At 37.2% G+C, this 21,413-nt stretch overlaps 2 protein-coding genes across 6 annotated transcripts in view; one reads left to right on the top strand and one right to left on the bottom strand.

The window, feature by feature from the left end:
• Nucleotides 1-4,254: 4,254 nt before the first annotated feature.
• On the top strand, nt 4,255-15,675 carry nkx1.2lb (NK1 transcription factor related 2-like,b). Its single transcript, XM_054792546.1, has 3 exons — nt 4,255-4,807; nt 6,751-6,937; nt 14,690-15,675. The coding sequence occupies exons 1-3, from the start codon at nt 4,511-4,513 to the stop codon at nt 15,430-15,432; spliced, it is 1,227 nt and encodes a 408-aa protein (XP_054648521.1). The 5' UTR covers nt 4,255-4,510; the 3' UTR covers nt 15,433-15,675.
• The window catches only part of uvssa (UV-stimulated scaffold protein A), a 42,741-nt gene continuing 34,066 nt past the window's right edge, over nt 12,739-21,413 (bottom strand). Inside the window, exons 15-16 of one of the 5 annotated variants that reach the window (XR_008572934.1) lie at nt 19,042-20,987; nt 12,739-12,927 (exon numbers count right to left, since the gene is read on the bottom strand). Coding sequence is in view for 2 of the 5 variants with exons in the window: in XM_054792544.1 (XP_054648519.1) it covers nt 20,894-20,987 (94 nt within the window). In the remaining 3 variants the exon portion in view is untranslated. Of the gene's footprint in view, nt 12,928-15,339; nt 20,988-21,413 lie in introns of those variants that run through there. The other 4 variants (XR_008572933.1, XR_008572935.1, XM_054792544.1 and 1 more) reach the window with 4 other exon arrangements.

Genomic DNA, 21,413 nt, shown 5'->3' with positions numbered 1-21,413 from the left:
AAACAAACTTGGTGATGGTGGGGTTTTTTTATGGTCATAAGATAGATAGTAAGAAAAGCCGCAAAAAAAAGCCAGAGAAGAATTTCCACAAAGTAGGATTCCTTCATTATAAATGGAATATTTTCATAATTATAACATAGAAAGGCTGTTTCCAATCATCGTCTAAATACATGTTTTCACATTATTAGAGCCATCGAGACATGAAATAACACCCATATAGTCACTTTTATATTCGTATTAGAGCACTTCGCATGGATACCAAGGCACTACAGGGTGATATCAAGGTATTACAAGATGACAATGCTGCCTTGCGTGCTGCTCTTATGGAGGTTAAAAACTCTATGGAGGAAAATAGAGCACTTCGCATGGATACCAAGGCACTACAGGGTGATATCAAGGTACTACAAGATGACAATGCTGCCTTGCGTGCTGCTCTTATGGAGCTTAAAAACCCTATGGAGGAAAATAGAGCACGACGCAATGGCATCAAGGTACTACAGGATAATATCAAGGTACTAATGGATGATAATGCTGCCCTACACACCACTCTAGAGGACGAGAAAGAAGCAAAGGAAAAAAATTATTGAGCAAATGAAAAATACAATTGATGAGGTGGATCAGAATGCACGACATCATTGTTAAAGTTTACCAACTGGGCATTCAAAACTGCACAGCTCGAGCGGGGAAAGAATATGAAAGGTACAAACATCCACATGAATGAGCGTCTGACAAAACGCAACGCTTTCATCTCCTCCTTCGGGGCGTGAATTAAAATCCAGACTTTCTGTACCTCTGCATCTGATTGCATCTGTGAAACCAGATTTACATTCCTCGAGGCACCAATTCATGAAAAATCCTCATCAGTCTGCTCCCAGGATGGCACGCTTTCTGATTGTGGACCCAAATTTCCAGGATCGGTATCATTTCACTTTTTGTTTGGCATTGTTGCTAGGCAAACACTTTGAACTTCAGCAGCTTGGCTTGCTAGCAGCTGTCAGCGTTTGTAACTCATTTATTTTCAAAGAAACTGTACAGGAAAACACCAAAACAGTTCAAAACTCAAGTAACGACAGCAGACCTCTTGCCATGTACATATGTCCATTTGTTTTGGGCCATTTTCAGTCTTTCTTTTCACTCTGTGTCATGTTCCAATGCAGGCTGTGTTTAATTTTATTTGTACAATATGCCGTGGGCCAATGAAAAATGAGCTGCGCACAGCAAATGGCCCCCGGGGCACACTTTGGACACCCGGGCAGTAAATCATTGTTACACATGAAGGTTGTAGGCGTAATGAAAGCCTCTTCTCCTCGCTGCAGTCACCATTATGAGATTAGGCAGCTCAAGCTGCAACAGTAATTAAGATTCTTTACAGTCTGTGATTAATTCAATAAAGAGAAGGCTACGTCGAGCTCATTAACCTTAATTATAATTATTAGTCACAATCAAGACACCCACCCACCCACACACATACACACACTGACATACACTTACCGAGTGGGGGGAATACTTTTCTCATTTTTATGTGTTTGTCTGGTGTGGGAAAGGGAGGATACTTGTAATTAAGTTACACAAATACATGCTTATAATTGCACTAACAACTTGTAACATGATACTGCATGAAGTCTGGACATACAGTATAATATACGCATATAATATGCATACATTGTACACAAAGAGCTGAATTTAAATAATTCCGGATTAATTCATTAAATAACATACAATAATATACAATTACAGTACATCGTTTACAGAATCTAAATAAATGTAAAATATGTTATATACACTGTAATATTTATAAATAAATACATATATATATATATATATATATACATATATATTTCATGACTATATTTTAGCATATATAATAAACTAATAATATAGTATATATTATTTTATATAAATATATAATTTTATTCATAACTCATTTTTTTATTTATTTAATTGTAATTTGTTTTTAAATTATTAACGCATTTATCTATACAAGCACTTTAAAAAAAAAACCTACAGCAGAAATAAAAGAAAATACAATACAATTCAATTCAATTCAGTTCAATTCAATTTAATAAAAATGGGATTAATAGTTAGACTGAATCTAAAAGCAATTATTTAAAAATAAATACTTTTTTCTCCGCCATTAAATGCGAACAATACCCAAAGCGTTTCAAGATAAAGCCGTAAGACTCCCACGTCAAAGCTGAATGTATATCATAATGGTTACAGCTCTCTAACCGGCTAATCATATCTCACTGCTCCATTCATTATTTCGCCCAACTTTTAATTTCTTCTTCTTGGGGTTCATTGAGCAAGGCAATTACTTAGACGTGGTGACGTGTATAAGCAGAACGAGAGGAAAGATGTCCTATCACCTCTTTTTCTTCTGCGCAACAGCATAAAAGTGTGGCACGCAGCCCTCCATCCTGTGCTTAAAAGTCACTGGAATGTTAAGATCCCAGTATTAGAATAAACACGTCATGTGTTAAATCAAAATCCAATTCTGTGCTCTATTACTTTCTGGCATAATAATGACCGCCAAGGATTAGGAATCAATATTTCACTGCGGCGGGGACATTACCGGCTTTATTCGTCGGTAATTGAGTTTTAGAGGAGAGGCCCTGGCCTGGAATCAGCATTAAAGATAAGGTGCACAAATACAACTCAAGAGAGGCAACACATCAGTTACACATCATTTAAAAGGGCACAGCACGACTAAGTAACACTTCGCACTCATTCCAACCTCATCAACCTATACTGTACACATTTATCTAACTGATAACAACATATATTCATTTCAAATTGACATCTGTTATTAGCATTTTTGCTATTGTGACAGCCTTTCCATAGCAGTTTAAGGCTTGTTTTCTATGAATTCATTGAGGAAATAGAGTAAGAACAGTTCAAATGGAATAACTGACACTCTATTTGGCATGGCAAATTATAAAATGGATTTGAAAAAGACACTTAATGTTAAAAAAAAAAAAAAAAAAGCTTATGGAAATGACGTAGTTCCTGCTGCCATTCTGGGGAGTCATAGCCTGGGCTACTCACATGACTGTTACAGGCATGACAACCACTCCAAAATGTTCTGTGTAGCTGTTTTATGAATTCATTGAAGAAATATTTTAAGAACGGTTTTATTAAAGCAGAAGAAATGTTAAATGGCTTTAAAATGCGCTGTAATGGCCAAAAATAAGCATTTGGGAATGAGCTAGCTTAGATGACACGCTGACATTTTGGGGAAGCCATTTCCTGGGATAGACGCATGACAACCACTCCAAAATGTCCCATAACATGTTTTATCTGAAATCATTGAAGAACTATAGTAAGAACAGCTGAATTGAAGCATTGGAATAGTTAAATGGCTTTAAAATGAGCCTAAATGACAATAAATTAGCTTTTGGAAATGAGCTAGCTTAGATGACACGCTGCCATTTTGGGGAAGCCATTTCTTGAGATAGACACATGACAACCACTCCAAAATGTCCCATAGCTTGTTTTGTATGAATTCATTGAAGAACTATAGTTAGAACAGCTGAATTGAAGCATTGGAATTGTTAAATGGCTTTAATATGATCTTAAATGGCAATAAATTAGCTTTTGGAAATGAGCTAGTTTAGCTGACACGCTGCCATTTTGGGGAAACCATTTCCTGGCAGGTCACATGACAACCACTCGGCGTGTTCTATAGTTTGTTTTATGTGGATTTGTTGAAGAACTATAGTAAAACAATTGAATTAAAATATTACAGTTGTTCAGTTGCAAAAAATATACAAAATAGCTTGTTTTCTTTGACTTCATTGAAGAAATATAGAAGAACAGTTTAATTAAAGCATTACAATGGTTAGATGGCTTTAAAAGGCGTTACAATGGCAAAAAAATGTGCTTTTGGAAATGAGCTAGCTTCATGCTGCCAACATATCCTGAGCTAGATAGATATACAGATAGACAACAGGGGAAACTCCAAAACGTTTCTATACAGTACTTCACGAAGGGATTGATTGAGTTTAACCAAAGTTGTACAAGACACATTTAAACACAAACGTTGCTGACACAAACAAGATGGTGAACAAATTGTAAAGGAATATAATGAAGTGAAATTATGTAGTTAAAGTGTATTAACTAGTGGTGGAGCAGTTAGTTGAGAAAAGGGGGATGTAGTCGAATGTGCTGACAGCAGCGCCATGGTGAATGATGATGATGATGATGATGGTGGTAGTGGGTGGTGGCGGGAGTTCTTCCCGCCCCTTCTTCTTCTTCTTCTGGTTCTTCTTCTTGTAGTAAAATGTGTTGGAGCAAAAGGCGATGACAAAGTGATGGATCTGGACGTGAAGAAAGCAGGACAGGAATGAAGACGCGGGTGAAGACAAGGACACACAGGTTGGCCGGAAAGCTGCTAGGTACAATTCCAGCCGCCATATTCCATGGGAGTCTTTGTGGAAGGCTTTTTATCTATGGAAGTGTTAACATGGTGGAGGTTAGCGCTCACTAACTTTTGAACGTTAAAAGAGTTTTCATGTGGACGTTAAGTCCTCCGCGTCCACAGAGGAGTCCAGCCATGGACAGTGACGTAGCGGCACACACCGGGACAGTCTCCACGTGCACGGCCATGGACACGGAAGAGCACGTACACACCTTCAGCGAGGACACGGTCCCACACATGGACAGCCTGGACACTTTGGACACTTTGAACAGAGCAGCTCCTCCCGGGGACAAAGTCATCTTCTCCAGCGCGTCCGGGATTAGAGACCGAGATGCCGAGAACCACTTGGAACCCCCACCCACCAACCCGGTCTTGGTACCACCGCTGCAGGTACGTCCACAAATATCTTATCTTACCTTATCACACGGCATCACTCCTTCATGCTGGACGCTACACCGGTACACTCATAATCATAGTATTTATAATCATGGTTGTTGTACACGTGGAAACAGAACACTTATAATAATCGTCATTCACCATAAGCATAACAATAATAATAATGTTTGCAATAAATGTCACAACTGCAGTATTAAAACGGTGCGCAAATTTAATCATAATTATATCATCATAAAAAAAAATCACAATTATGTTTGTATTAAGTGTGAAAGCAGAAAATGCACAAATAGTAATATCTAATTATCATTATACATTAATGTCGATATTAAATGTCACGTGCAGTCTTAACAAGGTGCGCAAATTGGAAAAACTACAATTAAAAAACGAGAATAAAATATAATAGTTCAACAGCGAAGAAGATAGGATAGTTTTGTGTTTTTAAGAATTCATTTTTTTTGTTTGACATGACGGACGAGTCAAGCCTGTCTGCGACGTAATCCAAAAAAAAGGTGCATACATTCATTCACATTTCCTCCCTATAAATATCTATTAATATTCCTGAAAATACGCCTGCAACACTTCACGTCAACATGCCGAAAAATAACAAAAAGTCTTACATTTTTTATAAAGAGTCGGGTGTACAATTAACAACAACAACAAAAAGAATAGAGTGAATATTTGTCCAACTGTGGGAAATACTTCATTTCTATAATACATAACTTTGTCACTTTTATAGACAGTGCAGTCCGAATAAGAAGACATTAAGAGTAATACAATAAATCAATGTATGCATTATCCATACCTCAGTACAGTAGTACGTACACTATTTATGAATATTGATATAAGCACACACGTATGTATTCGCATAGTAGAAATAGAATGATAACAATAAGATACCAGGAAGAATACACTAATAAATAAGCACATGTAAAAACGTTTCATAAAAAACATATTGTCGCGCTGCCTATTTCATATCCATAATTGTCCTTAATGGTCATGTACTCACTGCTGGAAGTCAAAATATTTCTATACTATTCAATTATTTGATTAGATTTTTTTATTATGTATTTTTTAATTAATTGTTGTGCGATATATGTATTTTATATATGCATAATGTATGCAAAGACAGCTTCTGTACTGTTTTCTGCACATATCAAGATCGTTTCCTGAAAGCAGGGGTGTCCAAAGTGCGGCCAGGGGCCGTCTTATCTATTTTGCGCAGCTCGGTTTTTCTTGGGCCTCTGCATATTCTAATCATGCAATTAAACAACAAGCAAAAATATTTTAAAAAAGAGCAAAAAGGTGTAAAGTAATCCTAAAAAGTTGATGTGTAGTACTAATAATTGCCACCTATAATACACAGTTGGTTTTAAAATGTATAAAATGCGTTTTTTTAGCCTTTAAAAAAATATAATATACATGAATAGAATAATAACGGCCCCATCATCCTTTGTTTTTTTTCAGTAAGTTTGTGGAGCCCTGTTGTAGTAAATAATAGATTTTCATCACGGGTCCCAACTTTTTCCAATAGAGGAAAAAAATGAAACGGACCATTTTTCACTGAGTAAAAGAGGCTAAAGGCATAAGACCTTATCGACGAAGTGTGTTGTTGACAGCGTTAAAACTCGCCATTATTACTTGCAGCCGTTTTGCTCTTTCTCCACCATTTTTGTTGACGTTTTTTCGTGTTTAATTTGAATTGTAAGATAAAACAGCGGGGCGAATAAGAAACCAGTTTCGGGCCGTAAACTTGCACCGTTCAGAACCAGCGTCATAAACTAAGCTCATTGATAATAATAATACATCATACAAGAACTCATTCATGTAACTTATCTTACCTGCTGTGCACGTGACGTCTGCAGGTGACATCAGTATATTTTAGAAACAAAACAAGCTTCGTGAAGGTTGTTATTTTTTAATAAAAAAGTCTGTTCTAGGGTCCTGCCGGTCACCGGACTACCTCATTCTCCGTGTTGGACATTCTGGACCCAAACAAGTTCACCAGTCGGCGACACGACAACCACCGCGGTGAACAAGGCCGGGAGAACCGGAGAGGATCCACAGGAGGATGCGATGCGGGCCTGGAGTCCAATAGTGACGCTTATTCACGTGATTACCACAGTAGTAAGTCACATTTTTATCATCTTTTTCGTTTAATACTATTATATCATATATTATTATCATTACAAAAAATATCATTTCTATAATATAATGTGATTATTTAAAAATCACAACGGATATGTCTAATATTCGAAACATGTTTGAGTTGACGTGACTAATATAAATAGTAATGTCACATAGAATCATTTATATGACATCATTACCGCGGCCCTTTTTTTTCTGAATAATCCAAGAACCAATTGCGGAAATAATCAGTCTTTTCAACACACCGGCGGGAATTAAATCATCTTTTTTAATTTGTCAACCGTTTTTTCCCCCCTCTATATGAAAGTATTTACCAAAAAATGACAATAAAACCAATTCTGGATCAGTAAGAAAACGAATGAATATGTGAAAATAGTGTATTCCATGTATACATGCATGCTGTATGTGTATACATGGCACTTATGAAATAATCACATCAGTAAACGACGCAGATCATTTCGTGTTATTTTGTCATAAAATGTAAACCTGTCCATTTTTTTAAAAAGGGGTTGAAGAATTTGCAAGGTTTCAACAGTTGTTGCGTTGTCAGTCTGATTGAATAGTGAAACCTGCAACACACTTCAAAACACCGCCACCATTTATTCCATTGAAATGTCAACGAAAAGATGAAATAGTCATGAAACAGTCATCGAAAGCAATAACTCAAGTTAACCCAAGGCTGGACTGGAACGCAAAATATAATAAATACAACGAAAATAAGTAATAATACTAAATCCAAAAGATAAATATACGTAAATATATGTGCCACCCCATATGAAAACACATATTATATAAATATATAAAATGACGTGAAAACGACTTTATTTCATCAACACATCCTTGTTAGCTAAACGCCAAAAGAATGAATGTAGTAAGGCAGGGGTGCCTAAGGTGCTGCCCGGGGGCCATTCGTGGCTCGCAGCTGTTTTTTTATTGGCCCATTTTAAATATACAACTAAACATGAAAACAAAACAAAACAAAAAAACAACCACAGCAAAAGTTGACAAAAGAGAAAAGGGTGTTATGTAAGAAGAAAACTAGTCACGTTAATATTAAATGTTACGACTAATACGACTGCTAGTGACGATAATACACTTCATCACGAATAACACTCTTTTGTTTTGAAATATATACTGTACTTAGGACATGAACACGGGTTACTTTAAGTATGGTTACTTCCCTCAGTGGACACCCTGATGCATAAGCACCTTCTTACATTCTATTTAACTATACAAGTACTGCATACTTGACAAGATACCGTATACTGAATAACCTCACTTCAATCAAGCCATCTTATCGAAGTACTTCAATAACACAGCATGCAGTATATGCTCATATTTCAAGGACTCCAATAACATTCCAACTATTTCATTAACATGCTATGTAATCAAGGGCTACAATAGCATGGTACGCAATACATGGGAGTAGTTCAAGTACTGCAATAAGAAGATATGTAATATATGGTAGGAGGTCATGTGCAGTATTTGAATATTGTTTGATGTTACGTATATACAGGATGGACATATTTAAACTACTTCAATTATGTTTTTTATGGTAGTATTTAATGTACTTCAATTAGATGGTATGTAATAGACTACATGCTAACATAGATTATAGAATAGACTGCAATAACATTTGAAGTCCTTCAATAAAGTGGTATGCAATGTGTAATATTTAAAGTACTGCAATAACATTTCAAGTACTTCAATGAGAAGGTGTGTGAAATATACTAATGTTTAAAGTACTGCATTGAGAAGGTCTGTAATATATGGTCATATTGCAAGTACTACAATAATATTTAAAGTACTTCAATAAAGTGGTATGTAACTATGGTCATAGTTCAAGTACTTCAATAAAATGCAGTTACGTGCGGTGAGGTTCATGGCTGGTGAGGCATTGACTCTTTTGAACTTAAAAAAATGTTAATACAGGTTGTACTTTAAGAGGATAACAAGAAAAATAAGAGAATAATTCATTAAAACTTAAAAAAAAGTCTTCAGATTGTTTTCAAATACTTCTTAGCACCATTTAGTTATTTTTGTGTCCAGTGAAAAACATTGTTGTTCTTACCTTTTATCTGTATGTGAAGCACATGCAGTCTTTGCTTCTCCAGGAAAAGTTCTGATATTTTGTTGTAAAAGTCTGATCTCCTCTTGGTGAGTTTGGGTATAATATTATATAATATAATAACGTAATCCTCCATCTTGGAAGTCAAATTCATTCATTCATTCCTTCAGCAGAGCATAAAAACACATTGAATACATTTTACTCGCTGCTAGCAAGTGCTGCCACTGTAAAAAACAAAAAACAAAAAACCAAAAAAAACCCTGCTGGCTTTTCCTCTATGGAAGAACTTCAGTGACAAGCACCTTCCAGCTCAAGCACGCCTGACCCCTTCAGGATGCAGCAGTACTGCAAGTGCCTATCTACCGTGGTGCCTTGGTTAATGTCATTAATCCAGTCCCGAAGGTCCAACTCAAACCAAAACGGACTCTAACCAAAGCAAATTTTCCCATAGAAAATCATGTAAATCCAATTAATCCGTTACAGACACCTAAAAATGTTAACACAAAACCAATTTTATAGACAACAATTATAATTTTACATGCAGAAAATGATGCAAAAATAATTACAAATGACAAATGAATGGACAACTGAACATTTAATATCACTTTTACCTAGTTTGCTGGAAAAAAAAGCCCACAAAACCATCAATTAACAAAATAACACAAAATAAACTCATTATTCTGCTGCAACCACAATTTGCAAAGGAAGGTGTCTGGTGACGTGTGCTATTTTTGCCCCCGGCTGCCGCGAACTTACTACAGTGAGTTTGAATGCTTATGTTTTGTTGTTGGAAGTGTTATGGATGTAAAATGAGACAGGCAGAAACACGGAGACTTACTAACAGACTTTACTAAGGCCTTTGAGTCTCACTAACAGACGCACCACTGGGTTGACAGAATGTTACACGGGAACCAGAGTAGATGTGTGTGCACGCAGCCGATGGCGGGGCCACTCCCGTCACATTTACACACCTCTGAAATGACGACGAAATGAGGCCCTACACCCTTGACTTCATACCGTCCATCGCCTTTCTCTTTTTTGCAGTCCATGCGTTTCTTACGTCGTATCTCTCTCTACAACTCTGATACAAACTGTTGTTCTAAAGTACGGCGAGATTTCGTCTTCGGCGCACGCTCCAAGATGGTGACATAATGGTAGTTTGGACGCTAAACAAGCGGGTGAACGCAAGCCAAGGCAAAATTTTATCAAAAATTTTGGATGTTAACCGAAAAAACGCGCTAACTGAGACGGACATTAACCGAGGTACTACTGTATTTTATTTGTGGGATTAGCAAAAATATTGATGTCACACTAAAAACATTACACTGGCTGTGGAAAGTCATGTTGTATAATAACTATTTCTGCTACATTATGTTATGGGCCACATGCTGACAAACAGACAGTAACAAACGCAAACTGGCAGGCGCCATGATCCAACTCAGTGTGCAGTGTGACGGCAGGCAGGCAGGCAGGCAGGCAGGCAGGCACGCTCGCAGCAGCCTCACTTGATCAGAAAATGTGCAAATTCAGCGATTTTTACTAAAGAAAATGTTAAAAAAAACAATTAAACTCATTTAAAATACAGTTGAATGGACAAATATTAACATTTGTTTCATGTTATTATTTATTTTTTTCACCATGACTGGTGAAGCTCTGGATGCTATGGAATATATGCCAATATTTAAAATACTGCAATAACATTAAAAGCAATTCAACACGATGTTATGTCATTTATGCTACGTAGTACTTAAATACGATGCTATGTAAACAACAAAACAACAAAAGGATATAAAAACGTTGTTCATATGCTAAATAGACTCGCAGCACTTTTTTGTGTAGCATAAATGTACTTTGCATTGGAGTGAAGAACATATATTAATGGAAAATCATTGAAAGTTGACATTGAAAGAGTGACATTTATTGAGTGTCTTATAGCATTTTTGCTATCGGGACAAATATGTCACATCCGGCTTTCCATAGCAGTTTGAATTGTGATGCATGTGCTTTGAATTGTCTCCCGTTTTTCTAAAATCAGTTTACCTTTAGCTGATATTCTTCTAGTTACGTGGACGTGTGTATTGACATTGATCAGTTACCATAGCAACACAAACACAACCTTACAGGATGGGCATCCCGTGCTTTTCAAAGATGAATAATGTTCCCTTCAATTTCTTTTCACAGGTAACGATGAGTACTGATAGATGTGGTGAAGTATTTCACGTGGATATTTACTGCTTCCAAGTGATAAAGGGATTCAATATGAAAGATAGCCATAAGCCATATTTATTATGAATGTAATTTGGATTGTATTGTGTAAATAATATACGCACTGACAAAAATTACTAGATTTATGTTGCACTGCATTATCAAATCAATTACGTTTTTTTCCCAATATAAAGAAATACTAATTCATTGATTAAAATATGAATCGCAGCAAAGAAATACCAATTACTAAAATTTGAATAATTAGAAAAAAATCAAGATAATATTGATCAAAAATATAATATTGATATATATTGATAAAAATGTGAATTTTTAGAAAAAAAGAATTATTTAACAAAAAGTAAATTATTAGAAAAAAATTACAGAAATACTAATTAATAAAGTGTGAATAATTACAAAAATATAGAAATACTAATAAAATGATAAAAATGTGAATTATTAAGGAATACTGATATGCATTTCATTTATGAGAGGAGAAAAAACATAAATACTACCTAATGAAATGCAAATAATTGATGAAAATGTCATTGGCAAAAAAAAAAAAAGAAATATTGAATGCTAAAAAACATTAATTATTAGGAAAAAATAAAGAAATCCTAATTCATAAAATGTGAATAATTAGAAGAAACAAATTCTAATTTATTTAAAGAAATTATTAGTAGAAAAAAATGAAGAAAAAAGTAATAATTAGGAAAGTGTGAATAATTACAAAAAATAAATACATACTAATTGATAAAATGTGAATTATTAAGACATGCTGATAATGTTTAAAAAATAAGGAAATATTAAATGCTAAAAATTTGAAGAATAAAAAAAATAAAGAATTACAAATGAATAAAGTATGAATTACAAAAAAGTATATAAATACTAATTGATAAAATTTGAATTATTAAAAAATATTGATATACATTTGATCGATTATACAAAATAAAAATACAAATAAAAGAAATGCTGACAATTCGAAAAAAACCCAACAAAACAAAATCCTCATTAATACAAATATAATAAGTAAATAAGTAAATATTATAGAATATTAAATGATCAAAACAAGATTTAGAAAAAAATAAAGCAATACTAATTCATAAAATGTGAATAAATAGAAGAAATAAAGAAATAGTAATTGAACTAGAGTCTTTAAATAAAAATGAATTATTGAAAAATAAATACAAATTCATAAAATGTGAATAATTACAATAAATAAATCAATACTAATTGATACAAAATGTAAGTGGTAAAAAAAAATGAAATAATAATGTGGAGAATTAGAAAAATAAATAAATACAAATTCATAAAATGGGAATAATTACAATAAATAAATCAATACTAATTGAAAAAAATGTATGTGGTAAAAAAATACATTAAATGGTAAAAATGTGACTTTGTTAAAAAAATATTAAATGATAAAAATGTGAAGAATTAGAAAAATAAATACAAATTCATAAAATGTGAATAATTATAAACATTAAAAATAATAATTCATAAAATGTTTATAGTTATGTGTTACTGCATGATTCAAAAATAACGTCCCATGTCGTTCTCCTGTCATGAAGGGTGCTGAGGTGTTTTCCAGTCTGCAGGTATCTCATGTTGTGTGAAGAGACTGTGATGAGTTCATCAAGATGCTATCTTGCAAGTACACGCATGTACTGTATGTTGAGTGCTTTGTGTGGAGGTTGAGCTAGCATGAAGTTGAAAATAGAAGGGGCTTTAAGCAGGATTTGTCCTGGGGGAGGGTCTTTCACACATGCACACACGCACGCGCGCTGGCAGCAGTTTTTGTATTAACCGTGTTGCCCACGAGGTGTCTTGTTTCGTATTTAGTATTTCATCTTATATGCAACTGGAAGACAATATTCTACCAATCGTCTCAGCCCAGCAACACGTAACTGCACTCACGACACCACGTTGGTGGTATTCGTGATGGGAAACTCCATTCCTGTTTTTAATTCCACTTCTTATGAGTCACTGAAGTGAATCAGGTACTTCCTACACTCATCACAAAGCACAAGCGCAGAAAACTGGACATGAACAAGTTGCACTTGTCAGGAAAACTCCAGTCTCCGTATACCTGTGAGTCAGTAAACTTCGAGTCTTCGTAAAACCCGTGAGTCAGTGAAATTTGAATCTTCATAAACCCATGAGTCAATGAAACTTGAGTCTTTGTAAACCTGTGAGTCTGTGAAACTCAAGCCTCTGTAAACCCTTAGGTCTGTAAAAGTCGAGTCTTTGTCAAGCAACTGTTGTCAGTGACACTTGAGTCTTTGTAAACCCATGTGTCAGTGAAACTCGAGACTCTGTAAACCCGGGAGTCAGTGAAACTTGAGTCGTAAACTCATGAGTCAGTGAAACTCCAGTTTTGATCGAGCACCTATAAATCAGTGCAACTCAAGTCTCTATAAACTCATGAGTCAGTGAAACTCGAGTCTTTGTAAAGCTGTCAATCAGTGAAAGTGGAGTTTTTGTACAGTACCCGTGAGTTAGTGAAATTCGCAGGCTAAGCAAGGGAATCGTTCCTTGTGAATCGCTCTGGTAGGACGGGGAAAGGAGAGTTGATTTGAGGCAAGGAGCAGATCTGTTGCTTTTCCCATGAGGCTAATACATTCATACAAATTCAGTTAGACTAACAGTTAACCCTTTTCCTTTTTTAACGTAGCGAGCGTTGTAGGGGTGACTAAGTGAATGAGTTAACGGAGGCGAGTACCCATTCGAACTCTTGCGAGTTTTGAACAATTCATTAATAATGCGCACATCTCCAGTAGAGGTCTGGTATTGTCCATTATTGTTCATAATCATGCTATTTTTACATAACTATCATTTTGCTCGAGGGTGAAACTTTGGATTTCACTTTTGCTTCCTGTTCACGACGTGTCTTTCTTACCCATGACGTGTCTTCTATAAGTCCAGCTGTGCTGTGTACAAATTTTCTGTCAAAGTTGACAGAACACATTTAGCAAGAAACATTTCGTATATTTTGTGATTTTTAAAAAAATGTCATTCATTCATTCATTCATTTTCTATGCCGCTTGTCCTCATCAGGGTCCCAGGGGTATGCTGGAGCTTATCCCAGTCGACCCTGGGCGAGAGGCAGGGCACAACCTGGAATGGTCGCCAGTCAATCACAGGATTTGAGTTTTAATAATAAAAAAAAAAAAAAATATATATATATATATATATATATATATATATATATATATATATATATATAATATATAAAAATAATTTAAAACAGTTACTAGTGAGCCAGCAATAACGGCAGTAGATAACAAGTCATCAACTTTACCTCTCATTACCCTAAAATTGCAGTAATAATGTTCCATCGATAAATACATCACCACGACATCATCAGACAAAAGAAGCCATCATAATCAATGTAATCCACTCGATAATCGATATGCTGTATAAATATATGTATATATGTAATCTTTATCGTCTTGTTGCAGAAAACTTTGGCTACAGAAGTCCAGACGAGGATGGCTACAACGAAGCCGGTACCCCAGAATCGGACGTACCCGACGGTCCCTACAGCAGCGAGGAGAGCAGTTCAGCGCTACACTTTAGCGGGGACAGGGATGTCAGCCAGCAAAGCCCCCAGGACCCCACCAAAGACTCCAAAAGTCCCAGAAGAGGCCCTGCAGGCCAAATCATCGGTGTGCAGCCCAACGGGGGCCACGGTCCACAAGGAAAACCTAAAAGGAAACGCTCAGGCACAGACTCCAAGTCGGGCAAACCCCGCAGAGCTCGTACCGCCTTCACCTACGAGCAGCTGGTGGCGCTGGAGAACAAATTCAAGTCCACGCGCTACTTGTCTGTTTGTGAGCGGCTTAACCTGGCACTGTCCCTCTCTCTCACGGAGACCCAGGTCAAGATCTGGTTCCAGAACCGCCGCACCAAGTGGAAGAAACAGAACCCGGGAGCAGACACTTCGGCTCCCACCAGCGCAGGAGGCGCACCAGGCACCGGTGGGAGCATAGGCGGCACTCTGGGCAGCCTCAGTCCGCTAAGTCCGTCCCCTCCAATCAGTGGGCATCTGGCCATGCACACAGGATATACCCCCGCCCACCATCACCCCCCTGCAGGCAGCCTGGTCCAGCTCCCCTTCCTCACCAGCAGCCATGTTCTGTCTCCATTCATGCTGGGAACACAGAGCTACGCTGCACCTGCCTTCTACAGCTCACACTTGTAGACACGTGAACGCGCACGTGCGCACACTGAGCCAAGTGACTGACGTGTTTCAGCGTACCAATGAACTGGTTTTTACAGATAAAGCTTTAATTTGGACTGAATGTGAATAGAATGTACATAATTGGATTGCTCTTGAAAGTCGGAGCAAATATTTCTCATGTTTGTCCATCAAGTGTCTGTACGGAAACGTCAATGTTAGATAAGACTAACGGAATGATCTATTTAGAAGTACCGTGTTGCTTCAGCAGTGAGTGTTTTTCTCTTTTTCAATTTGTTGACATGATGATTAATGTGTCAAACAATCCTCTGCTAAGATTACATCTTTGATAATAAATCATTACAACAAATCAACAGTGTCTTTTTTCAAATTTATTAACCTTCTAAAACCGCAGGACGAGGAACTGCTCGGTTGTGTTTGTTATTATTGGGACTGAACCACGGAACCGCGAGAGTGTCAGCTAACGGTGCGAGTGTCATCGTACCGGTCAGTGTTTGTATTTGAAAAGAAAGGCCATTTTTCGGAAAATTATGGAAATCTCTGGGAAAAACCTGAGTGCCCACTGCCAGTGCCCTACATTGTCCTTGCAAGCTGCTGTTGTTTAAGCGTGGATCCTGTCACCATTGTCACCTGCAGTACCGGAGAGGATTTAGGGTTTCTTTTTGGTGATGAAATTCATGGGAAACCATTTAAATGGAAGAGTGACAGGAAAGAAGGGCAAAATACGGGAGTTTCCCGGGAAAAACAGGAGGGTTGACAGCAGAACCGGTCCTTTTAATGTGGCACCTTACACAAGATTTTACCCGACACCACCAGTCCATCAACAATTTACATGTGCCAACAAAAGTATTGTTTTTACCGTTTTAACAGACATGTCTAAACTTTTTCCACCGAGGACCACATACTGAAATATGAAAGGATACAAGGGCCACTTTGATATTTTGTAAACCAACATGTAGATATGCTAAGACGCATACAGTATATTTTAAGAGAAAAATGCATCTCAGCTTTGTGATATGGGTGAAAAAGCCTATTATTAGTATGAACGTCCGTTTTTACTGTTTTATCAAATTTTTGCAGTTGTTTTAAAATTTTCCAAATATATTTTTCAACTTAAATAATCCTTGTGAATTTTCTTCTCGTAATATTGTGACTTTATTCCAATATTATGACTTTTTCTGCTACCTAATTTTCCAAAAATTACAACTTTTGTTTTGTTTGTTTTGAATAATATTATGGCTTTTAGAAAATAATGTATTTTTTGTTAATATTTCAACTCTGTGCTACTAAAATGACATTATTTTTCCTCGTAATATTACGATTTTGATATTGTAAAATTTCAATTTGCTGATTTTTCAATTTTTGCTGTTTTTTTTCTGCATTTTCCAACTACAATGGTGCCTTGGTTAACATTATGAATCCGTTCCAGAAGGTCTGATTCAAATTAATTGAAAGATTTTGTCTTGCGGTGTGATCCAAGATGGTGGACAAACCGGATGGATAAACAAACAGGACGGTATTTTTTATGCTAAAAAAACGGCAAAATATTAGCAAAAATGTTGGATGTTAATCAAAAAACATGCTAACCGGGGTGGATGTTAACCGAGGTACCACTGTATTTGAACTTTTCCTCTTTTCTAAATTTCCTTCTTGTAATTAAAACTTTATTCCCAAAATATTACAACTTTCTGCGATTGGCTGGCGACCAGTCCAGGGTGTACCCCGCCTCTCACGCAAAGTCAGATGGGATAGGCTCCAGCATACCCCAGCGACCCTAACAATCCTTAATTTTTTTCTTTAATATTTCAACTCTATGCTGACTATATAATTCCATAATTTTTCTTCATAATATTATGTTATCTAAAATTTCAACTTTTTTTTGTTAGATTACATAATTTTCCTCCTAATATTATGACATCATTCTTGTACAATTACTGCTGATTTTTTCATTTTTGCTGTTTTCTTTTTAGTTTTTCAGCGAAATTATATTTTTTCAATTCAAAAAATCCATAATACAATATAAATATATTTGCCTCACAATAAAAAATGCTGTAAATAAGTCAACAAATAATAATACGACATTTATATACAACAGTTAACATCAAACAATTTAAATAACCACACAGTGTGCACACACTAAATCTAAACATGAACTACATTTACACCTGAACGTACACGTACGCGGTATTTACACCTGAACGTACACGTACGCCGTAGTCTTCACTGTGGGCGGAATTCCCCCATGCAACACAAAGTGAGCTGCAGCTGTCTCTTTATGGCGCATTCTTCTCCAGCACCTATTTGCAGCTGTGTGTTGGACAGACGGCACGTTTAAGTCCAGACCTGATGTCTACTTTTAGGAGACACTTTTAGGAGAAGAACAAACACAAAAAAAACAACCAAACACTGTTTGGAACACTTAATGCAGATGTTACCGACATGGGAGGATGGAATGGGTACAGTAAATTCTGTTGGTTATGAGAAAAGAGCACCGGTAGTCTCCGAAGTAAAAAAAAATAAATGCTTTGACATCAAATCCTGTGCCCAAAAACGTGTCACAGCCCACCGACACAAATGACTGTATCTTTGACTGGAGGACAAGCCAGCTTTGGCCCATGGACACCCGTATCGCCAACATCATAGGGGACACAGCATGATGAGGGATTATTCCAACGCAGACGCTCACACGACAAAAGCAGCTAGTCTTTCAACCAGTCACACTGCAGCTTCAACAAAAACCCGGGTGGAGGTGCTTGATTGATCATACGGGTGGCAATAAGTTCATACCGGAATTGTCTAGATGGTCAGTGGAGTGGCCGGAGAATGACCATGGGTGGCCACGGCCACCACTAGCCACCCTGTAGCTCCGCCACTGCTTTTGGAGCCATTAATAGCTGGGCAGTGTGCCGAGAACATGTTTTCAATGCATCGTTTCTGGATTCTGCTCCCCATCATGGGGGCCAAACCGGCGCAGGGCATAATACGGAAGTGGATGCCGATCAGCACTCCTTTTTAACTCTAGACTGCTTTGTTTCCACTCATGAGCCCACTCATGCTGCTGCAGGGAGCTTCCATGATTAACAGATGTACAGTATATGCTGAATCACGCTTCAGAATCGAAGTCAACGGAGCCGACCAAAGTAATCATGGAAAACTTACCTACCGCTTGCTGTTCATGCAAGACGCGGTTTTATTCACAGCTCCTCCACACGGAAAGTTGTGTGCGGCAGTGAAATTCGCCCGGTTAGTCAAAATTGTCCTCCCCAGCCGTGGGGGTGGCCACCCCGTAGCTCCGTCACTGGTAAGAAGTATTTTATTATTATAGTATTTTTATTGGTTAGCTTCAGTATAACATTATTAAAAAGAATCATTTCAGAGACTTGTTATATCCTAAAATTGTTGGTTGCACGCATTTAGTTGTATTTAGTGTTAAAAAATACTATATGGCTCTCACGGAAATACATTTTAAAGTATGTCTCTTTCATGGATCTTAGCCAAAACGATTCCCGATGCCTGCTCGACAATAAACCAACGAGTCACTGGCACAGATTTCTACATGCGCATCATAAATGTTAAATAAACATTCAAATGTTGAATGATGAGATGTCTCACTTTAAAGATGTTTCAATCATTGAGAGGCGGGTCAGGTTCTGCATAAGGGCCCGGCTGGTCTGCTCTGGGGGGGTTCCTGCAGAGGGACTCCTCGCCTGATGGCCCGTGCCCCCCCTGCGCTGGGCAGTGTTCAACGATGCACATGGGTACGGTTGTTGTGCTGCTCCTGCAGGGTCCTCCAGTTGGCTAACGCGGTCATTAGCTTGGATCTAAGATGGGGCCAAGTAAATGATTGCATCCAACACTGCCAACATTATTAATAAAAATACAAACATAAAACATAATCCCAGGGTAGAGAGGAGCTACATGTGCACTGGGATGGCTTTGGTGCTCTTTGTCTCTCACGTCAACGTGGATTGCAAATAACGGCATAAATTAATTAGAATATTTTCGGGGAAGCGGTACTTGGTGAGCTGTACAGAAAAGTGGCTGAAATATCGGAGTAGAATAGTATTAAGAGAGGAGAAACTTCCAGAAGGACAAGCATCTCTAGAGCGATCCACCAATTAGGCTTGAATGGTAGAGTGTAGTAGAAGACACGTGGCAACTCACCTGGAGTTTGCCAAAAGACACCTGAAGGCTTCTCATAGACCATGAGAAACTAAATTCTCCAGTCATATTTGGAGGAAAGCCCCTGGCCATCATGCTGTGGGCAGGAACTGGGACGCTGGAAAGATGAATGCAGCAACGTACACACACATCCTGTCAGGTGTCATCCATAGAAAGCTTACGCTGGCAGCTTGCTAGCAGCATTGCTAGCAAGTGCACTGAAATAAGCTTGCTGTTTTTAAATAACTGATTTCTTTCACACTGATGAGCACAAAATACAGAAATACAATTTTATGTGGTTTATACTTAATACAATTAAAAATAAAATGACTTGCGAGTACAACTCAATCCTTTAGAAACATTATAGCACAAGAACCATTTCCTTCATGCGATCAAACGAGAAAGTTTGCGTATTTGTTTCCCATTTTCTGCGTCTCAATCGACATTTAAGACTGAGTTCTGTGAGGTTAACGTCAATAAATAAGTCATTACAGAGCCACTTTTTTTCAAGTTATGACACAGTAAAAGTAAAAATTAAAACTCACTAGAATCAATGACCGTGCCGTCACGTCACTAGTGCAGATTCAAGTCTTTAAATGGTATAAATCAGATAAGACAAATCCGTTATACGATCAATAATATCCCCCTTGATTTTGTCTTTGTGCCGTCATGCTTGCTGAAGGCCGTCAGGAGAAGGATCCACTTGCAGAGCTAAAGTAAACAGGCAATGAGTCATGACACCAGCTTCATCATCATCAACCAATCAAAGCATTACGGGCCATTTGGTTGCTGGACCAAATAAACCACAGCATACCATTCTAACTTACACACACACGAGAGACTTTCACAGTAAAAATAAGGGTTTTGTGTGATTTTAGGCCCCATGTGTTAATACACAAAAGACTATGTTCACAAGGGAAAATCAGAGGGGCAGACTCACTTGCCTAGACGCCCAAGGCTATTTGAAACAGGTGATATGCATGTGGAGGACTTGTTTGGATTATATAATCACAGCAAGTCAGTGTGACATTAATATGTATCTTAGCAGAAACACGTGTGTTAGTGCATAATTATAACTAATATTGATAATGTAATAATGGAAACACATTTTCTTCTCCTTCTCCTCCACCATTTATCTTAACACCCGTCTATTTTGACATCAAATTCTGACGTTTGTTGCCTTTCGATGATGTGTAGGTCTGATATACGACACCCAAACCTTCAGGCTGCAGTAGCATCGGCTACATAACGAATTTACAGTGCTGTCATCATGGTTAGAATTCCACGGCAAGAACTGTGAAGGTCAGTTGAGAGCGTAGTTGAACTGGTTGGAAAACTTTTCGTGTTTCCTGCCGTCTACTTTACTCATGGCCTGAGCAACTCGCCGCATGGAACTCCTGCAGGGACCAAAAGCACAGCTTGAGAAAGTCCATGTCCACGTGTATGCAGATAATTTCTTTTTTTTTTTTAAGTACAGTGGAACCTTGGTTAGCGTCATTAATTCGTCCCAGAAGGTCAGACTCTAACCAAAACGGACGGTAACCGAATCAATTTGTGCCATAAGAATGCCAAAAATGATAACACATAAACCGTTTTTTAGTTTCACTTGCAGAAAACTCTTCAAAATACTTATAAATACACATAAATGATGAATGAAAGTGGGAAATGAACAATTAACATCAGTTTTACCATGATTGTTGACAAAGACACGATGTGGCAGCGAGATAACACTGATGCCAGCGTGAGTTATTTCTTTAATTCAATAGTCTTTCTCGATCAAAGTTCTGCTAATTGCAACTTTTTTGTTGTTTTTGTTTTTTGAA

The sequence above is a fragment of the Dunckerocampus dactyliophorus genome, chromosome 11 (assembly GCF_027744805.1).
Source record: "Dunckerocampus dactyliophorus isolate RoL2022-P2 chromosome 11, RoL_Ddac_1.1, whole genome shotgun sequence".
NCBI lineage: Eukaryota > Metazoa > Chordata > Actinopteri > Syngnathiformes > Syngnathidae > Dunckerocampus > Dunckerocampus dactyliophorus.
Note: the sequence above shows the minus strand (reverse complement) of the source record. Positions and strands in the feature narration are given on the sequence as shown.

What these genes read in the sequence shown, in the direction of transcription:
- nkx1.2lb (XM_054792546.1), top strand. Translation starts at nt 4,511, where the DNA reads ATGTGGACGTTAAGTCCTCCGCGTCCACAGAGGAGTCCAGCCATGGAC. An exon ending in TCTTGGTACCACCGCTGCAG is followed by an intron (nt 4,808 to 6,750) that starts GTACGTCCACAA and finishes AGTCTGTTCTAG; the next exon opens with GGTCCTGCCGGTCACCGGAC. An exon ending in TTCACGTGATTACCACAGTA is followed by an intron (nt 6,938 to 14,689) that starts GTAAGTCACATT and finishes GTCTTGTTGCAG; the next exon opens with AAAACTTTGGCTACAGAAGT.